This window comes from Ictalurus furcatus, chromosome 18, assembly GCF_023375685.1.
Source record: "Ictalurus furcatus strain D&B chromosome 18, Billie_1.0, whole genome shotgun sequence".
In the NCBI taxonomy this organism is placed as follows: Eukaryota; Metazoa; Chordata; class Actinopteri; order Siluriformes; family Ictaluridae; genus Ictalurus; species Ictalurus furcatus.
Genome location: NC_071272.1, coordinates 19,841,839 through 19,847,965, shown reverse-complemented (window position 1 = coordinate 19,847,965; position 6,127 = coordinate 19,841,839). Strand labels below are relative to the sequence as shown.

Genomic DNA, 6,127 nt, shown 5'->3' with positions numbered 1-6,127 from the left:
TCAAAGCGTAAACTGTCTTGAATTTCTTGCGTGGGAAAACAAAAGTTACAGCTTCATAAATTACAAAACACAGAAGATTCCTTTAATCAATGTTAAATGGTTTCACTGCACATGAAACAAACCTTCATCCAATGCATTTCCCAAATATAAAAATGTCCAAAAATAAAATTTCCCCATTTCCTCTTAACACAAGCATAGTAGCCATGCTGGAAGTTAAATTGACTGGAGCTACACTGCAAAGAAAGGAAAAGAAAGAAAACTAACCCATAGACTCCCACATCAGGCACCGCAACCTATATTTAACTCAGTAACACCTTCTGTGGTTTCATAAAACAAGTAGTACATACTAAAGTTTATCTGAAGCACACCCGAATCTCTAATGTACAACCCTGCCTTCACCAGAGTCTGATTATCCAGAATGACACCAGACTTCGTGCTGAGAAGGAAAAAGTGATTCAGCGTCAAGATGGAGCTACAATTATTTAATCACTGTGTTTGTCCACGATTATCGATAGCGGTGTCAAAGTGTGTCATCTATTAATTAATGCCATGTTGCCTGGCTGTAATTACTAACGTAGTACATGGTGATTACACATCAAATTATCCTCAACACTTCACTGCACCTGTAGCCACACCACATGCTTAAAATGTTGATTTGAGCGTAAAATAAGGTTCTCTTCATAACCTGATTTCTCACATGGCTCATAAAGCAAGGAATCTGCATTTTTACAAGGGCTTTATTTGCATGGTTTAGCCCAATTACAAGAGGCGCATTTATACCAGATGCCCATGTCAAAAGAGTATGAAAGCCTACATAAACTGTCAATTCTGTCTGCAAAACACGTCGCTGTGTACAAGACCCTCAATTATTTAAAAATACATTATCAAAATTCAGCAATAAAACACATCAGACCATTGTAGTTCAAATGTTGGAATTTATTTACATTTACTCCCGAGCCATGAGTTTCTGCTTCTTCAGCTTCTTCTGGGAAACCTGCAAACAAAGTTAAAACAGAATCAACTCATCGTTACCAAGAAGTGAGCACCAGGAGTAGAACCAGCACCTTTATGCTGGTTTTTATAGTTATGCTAATGACAAAGTAACAGGAGTATACAGCTGGAGTAGCAGGCTGCTCAGGTAAAGATTCTTTTCATTGTTAATCCAAAGGTGTCCTAAGATGTCATCATTGCAGCCTGAAAGAGGAAAGGGGAGAGAAAAGCATACACGTGTACCTTTTTCTTCTGAGAGACTTCCTCCTCTGGTTTGGGAACAATCTGTTCCTTCTCAGTGAGGATCATCTCAATGTGGCAGGGGGAGCTCATGTAGGGGTTGATGCGTCCGTGGGCACGGTAGGTACGCCTGCGCATCTTAGGGGCCTTGTTCACCTGGATATGCTCAATCACCAGAGAGTCCACATCCAAACCCTGGGTGAGGAGAGCCAAGAGTCAACTTACTGATACAAAATACTTCCGAAAATGACCGTTTCTTAGGAAAACAGAAATCCTCTGTGAAACTGCGTGCACACTGTCACCCTTTGATTGTGAACCATTTAGCATGAGACACAGCGAGTTTGGTTTAAATCATGATCCAAATGAAGTGAAGAGTGCCTACGATGAAGTACATAGTCACTGGGATTCATTCTAACTCGAAGGATTTTGTGCAGTTCACAAGTGAGCAAAATATCAGTTATGAGAAAACATTACTGAATAAATAATCAATCTGAAAAAAATAAAATCCCAAATAACAGATTAGAAGAGAATCTGAGACCACTCACACGTCCAGTATATAATCGATTTGAAAAGAACCCTGGTGTGTAAGGTTCTCTCATCCTTTCACATCGTTGTCTCATTCTGACAAACGAATATGTTGTACGCGTTCAGGCACACCAGAAGACATTTGACTTTTTGGTTCAGCAAATTATATGCAGTGTGAAAGCAAACCAAAAGAATAAATTTCACTTGTTCAGAGTAATAGTACCCTTAGGCAGTCAAAGATTCTGCCAACATTGGGTTTGACCAATCAGTGATCACCGTTTCAAGCTCTGCACACATCACTCCTTGGTAAAATTCATGAACCATAACAGTAGAGATACGTTTAGTTACAAGCAATGTAAAATAAACAGAAGTGAACATCTACGTTAACCTCACAGTTGTAAACTGTTACACCGCTGTTTAAGAAAAATATAAGTCATGGCTCCGTGTGTAATCAAGTACCTTCAGTTCAGCATTGCTCTCTGCGTTCTTCAGCATGTGGAGGAGGAACTCTGCGCTTTTCTTAGGCCATCGTCCTTGAGTCCAGTTATGTTGCTTGGCCTAAGAGGAGCGCAAACACATTTACAGCTCTGTAACAGGAGTTTAGATCTAATCACTTTCTTAAAGACAGTGCATGGTTGCTCAGATTAATAAAGTTGTTTTCATGGAGAATTCCAAAGGTGTCCTAAGATCGTCATCATTGCAACCCGACTACACTCAGCATGAGAACAATAATATTCATTTAAAAAAATTATAATAAAATAATAATTATAAAAAAAAGACAACCAAACCTTCGGAAATTAATTTAGATTTTTTGTAAGCTTTAAGGACGATATACACCAATCATTTCGTTCTGGAAATGGAACAGATGTTTTGTGGCATAACCACATTGACACACCTTACCTAAATTTTCCAATAACCAGGGGGGATTAATAAATCCAGTGATTACACTGGTTCAAAGCCGTTTTAGCTTACAGAGACACACAGCATCTGTACTGTTCTGTTCACAAGCTTCAGGATCCTGAAGGCTGCAATCTGATTAGCTCAACTTGCTTCCATGTATACAGAAGCAAGCAAGAACCTGGTGTTTGCTGAGAAGCTACAGAAATAGTCAGGTCTGCCCAGTCAGTCAAAGGGCCTCCTATTAAACAGGCAGTTCTCAACTGTATTTAACCATCATAGATTTATCTAATAACTATATACAAATCTACCCAAGGCAAAAATAGTGGCATTAGTCAGATACTGACTACAGCATTGAGCTCCTTCATTGATAATATCCAAACTTCCGAAAATACTCTGAATGCATACTAGTCCAGAGCTGTGCGAGAACCCCAACTTACATACTCAACTGAGAATCAGAATAAACAGTGGTTACTGTGGAAACTAAATGAAAAGTTGCATGTTATGCAATTTTTTAAGTGTGTTTGTGACCATATGATGCTTAACTTGAAAGAACAGAACAAAAAGTTAGCAGGTCACTAATAGTACAGCTAAACGAGGAAATAAGTGATACATCAGCTTTCCCAACTGTAAGAGTGTTTCCTACAGCAGCACACCTTATTTCCCCAAACTCCACCCACATATGAACAGATGCATATACTGACATCACTGTACAGAACAATTACCCTAGAAGAGTCCTTAATACTAATTCTGGCTCTTTTATATACACAACAGACAGTTTTACATCTGATGTGTTACAAGTTTATGTGCTGTACACAGGTTACAATGACTCTACAGGTGAGGAAAAAGCAAGAAACCGTAAGCTTACCTGTGCACAGCGGCCAACACCCCCATTGTAACGGCGGAAGGGAACACACTGGTGCTTGACCACGACGTCCTTCAGGTACTTGGTGGCTTTGCGAATGTGCATGCCTTTGATGGCCTGAGCCGTCTCACGAGTGTTCTAATGGGGGGGGGGGGGGGAAGACAGGAGAAGAAGAAGAAAAAAAAACCCACACATCAAACCAAAACAGAAAACTAACTAACTGCATTCCACAGGGAAACACAGCTGCTCAGAATGTTCAATTCTTTTCATTATTAATCCAAAGGTGTCCTAAGAAGTCATCACAGCAGCTGGTGGGCTCATACACAATGATGGAATGAAAACAGAAACAAAAATACACCAGGCCATGATATATAGGGAAATGAAGAAATGATAACAGATGTTCTACATATTTATAAACACCACATTAACACAGAGGTTCTCAGCCAGTGTTTGACCCCAATTTAAAGTCTCAAATTTAAAACGCACCACATGCTTTGTTCATATACTGCATTTCATGCAACATTTTCAATAGTGTAAAGACCATTCTACACAAAAGCATCTTGGCTCACGAAGCATGCATTTCTGTGCTTTCTTGCATCTGATAAAATTAAATATACCAAACAAATATTTGGAATGCATTATAAACACACTAACACTGTACACGATTCCAAAATTTGTTAATCAAACGAGACTTTCCACAAAATGACAATTTTCACAAAGATCGAATTTAACAAAAGCCAACGAGGCACTGTGCCAGTAGGCTCAATAAGTTGTGTAGTTCCTGATGTAAAGGCCACAGAATTTAACATGACTACAGTAAAGTTTTACCTTGAAGTGGACACGAAGGTTGGAGCCCCGTGCCTTGCATGCTGTTTGGGAGGTTAAAAAATAAATGAATAACCATGTTAAAATGCAGTAACTTTAAGCTGAAAAACACAAAAACAAAGAAAAACTACACACTCACACTTAGTCGGGTTTTCGGGGTCGAGCGAGTAGCGGACCATTTCTGCAGGTCTGTGGAGGAAGTGAAATGAAATCCTTGAATCATTTATTTAGTTGATTATGATTTTGGGACTATACCGCAAAAATACAGGGTTGCTCAGATTGATCGGGTTGTTTTCATGCTTATTTCCAAAGGTGTCCTAAGATGGTCATCATTGCAACCTGTAACACTTTAAAGGATGCTAGAGACAGCTGATTTACAGAATAAAAAAAAAAATAATAATACAATCAACTAAAAAAAAAGCAAACATTACAGTCAGTACTGGATGATCAGGTCAATCACTGAGGACACTGTTCATTTCTTTCATTTAACTGCTTCTTTAAAAGACAATTTCGTCCATGATCCATGACAGCTAATTCTCATCTACAAGTCATTTAGATGAATTAAAGACACAACAAACTTTTTAAAAAATTGCAGACTGAGGGCCAAAATAAATATTTACCAACCGCAATGGGTTTAAAAACAGGCCACAACTACAGACTTATCATTTCAATGCCAAGTTATACAGAAGTGCATGTAAGTTAGCATGAGGCTCTTGAAGGTGGTATAATTCATTATGGTGGACGGGTTTTCAACCAACATTAACCGAATATTAATATCAACATTAACAAGCAAACAGACATTACCAAACTATAAATCTTTATCGCGTGCCACTGCTCCTTTGCTAATTGTAACCGTGGCCAATATGGCAGCACCGATACACCGAGACCAGTGCGACATTTTCTCACAAAAATCACTCAATATACAGGTTCATAATCACAAATGTTATCAAGGACAGACCAAATAAACACGCAAGTGTAAAATTCAAACCTAAAACTTTAGGATGATAAAGATATCGAGTGGATAATCTTGTACTTTGTGATGACAGCCATTTCTAAAGCACTTACGTTCTCAGGCCGCAGAAGGGAAGAGGAAGTGCAAAGCATGCTGGGAAATCAAATCGGTGTTCCGTCTTCTTCGGCGCATATAACCGCGCTTTAAACGCCACAGCGACACTTAGCGGTTAAAAACTGTCACAATTAAAAACTATTATTATTATTATTATTATTATTATTATTATTATTATTATTATTATTATTATTATACATCCATCCATCCATCTTCTATACCACTTTATCCTTTTCTGGGTCACGGGGAAACCTGGAGCCTATCCCAGGGAGCATTGGGCACAAGGAGGGGTACACCCTGGACAGGGTGCCAATCCATCGCAGGGCACAATCACATACACATTCACACACGCATTCATACACTACGGACACTTTGGACATGCCAATCAGCCTACCATGCATGTCTTTGGACTGGGGGAGGAAACCGGAGTACCCGGAGGAAACCCCCGTAGCACGGGGATAACATGCAAACTCCGCACACACAGGGCCACGGTGGGAATCGAACCCCCGACCCTGGAGGTGTGAGGCGAACTTGCTAACCACTAAGTATTATTATTATTATTGTTATTATTATTATTGCTATATAATTACACGTATATTAGTATATCTGAAGACAATAATAAACAGAATGTTTTCGAATTTTGAAATATCTAAAATAAAGAAAGTAAATGATCAATACCTTGATCATTTGAGGGCTTTTAATATGTCACTTTCAAGGAA

At 38.9% G+C, this 6,127-nt stretch overlaps 1 protein-coding gene and 4 non-coding genes across 5 annotated transcripts; all 5 read right to left on the bottom strand.

Moving 5' to 3' along the window:
• Positions 1-915: 915 nt before the first annotated feature.
• rpl17 (ribosomal protein L17) lies at positions 916-5,435 on the bottom strand. Its single transcript, XM_053648263.1, has 7 exons — positions 5,408-5,435; positions 4,482-4,531; positions 4,346-4,386; positions 3,521-3,655; positions 2,215-2,313; positions 1,234-1,425; positions 916-994 (listed from the first exon to the last, which is right to left on the bottom strand). The coding sequence occupies exons 2-7, from the start codon at positions 4,519-4,521 to the stop codon at positions 947-949; spliced, it is 555 nt and encodes a 184-aa protein (XP_053504238.1). The 5' UTR covers positions 4,522-4,531; positions 5,408-5,435; the 3' UTR covers positions 916-946.
• On the bottom strand, positions 1,130-1,193 carry LOC128622908 (small nucleolar RNA SNORD58). Its single transcript, XR_008388467.1, has one exon. It is a non-coding gene; the product is annotated as a small nucleolar RNA SNORD58 (small nucleolar RNA).
• Positions 2,390-2,458, bottom strand: LOC128622909 (small nucleolar RNA SNORD58). Its single transcript, XR_008388468.1, has one exon. It is a non-coding gene; the product is annotated as a small nucleolar RNA SNORD58 (small nucleolar RNA).
• On the bottom strand, positions 3,760-3,825 carry LOC128622907 (small nucleolar RNA SNORD58). Its single transcript, XR_008388466.1, has one exon. It is a non-coding gene; the product is annotated as a small nucleolar RNA SNORD58 (small nucleolar RNA).
• On the bottom strand, positions 4,612-4,680 carry LOC128622910 (small nucleolar RNA SNORD58). The gene has a single exon (XR_008388469.1). It is a non-coding gene; the product is annotated as a small nucleolar RNA SNORD58 (small nucleolar RNA).
• Positions 5,436-6,127: the final 692 nt, after the last annotated feature.

Bases quoted from the DNA above. Each gene is read 5' to 3' on its own strand.
- rpl17 (XM_053648263.1), bottom strand. From the start codon at position 4,521: ATGGTCCGCTACTCGCTCGACCCCGAAAACCCGACTAAGT. The intron at 4,387-4,481 runs GTGAGTGTGTAG...CCTCCCAAACAG, and splicing joins CCCCGAAAACCCGACTAAGT to CATGCAAGGCACGGGGCTCC. The intron at 3,656-4,345 runs GTAAAACTTTAC...CCCCCCCATTAG, and splicing joins ACCTTCGTGTCCACTTCAAG to AACACTCGTGAGACGGCTCA.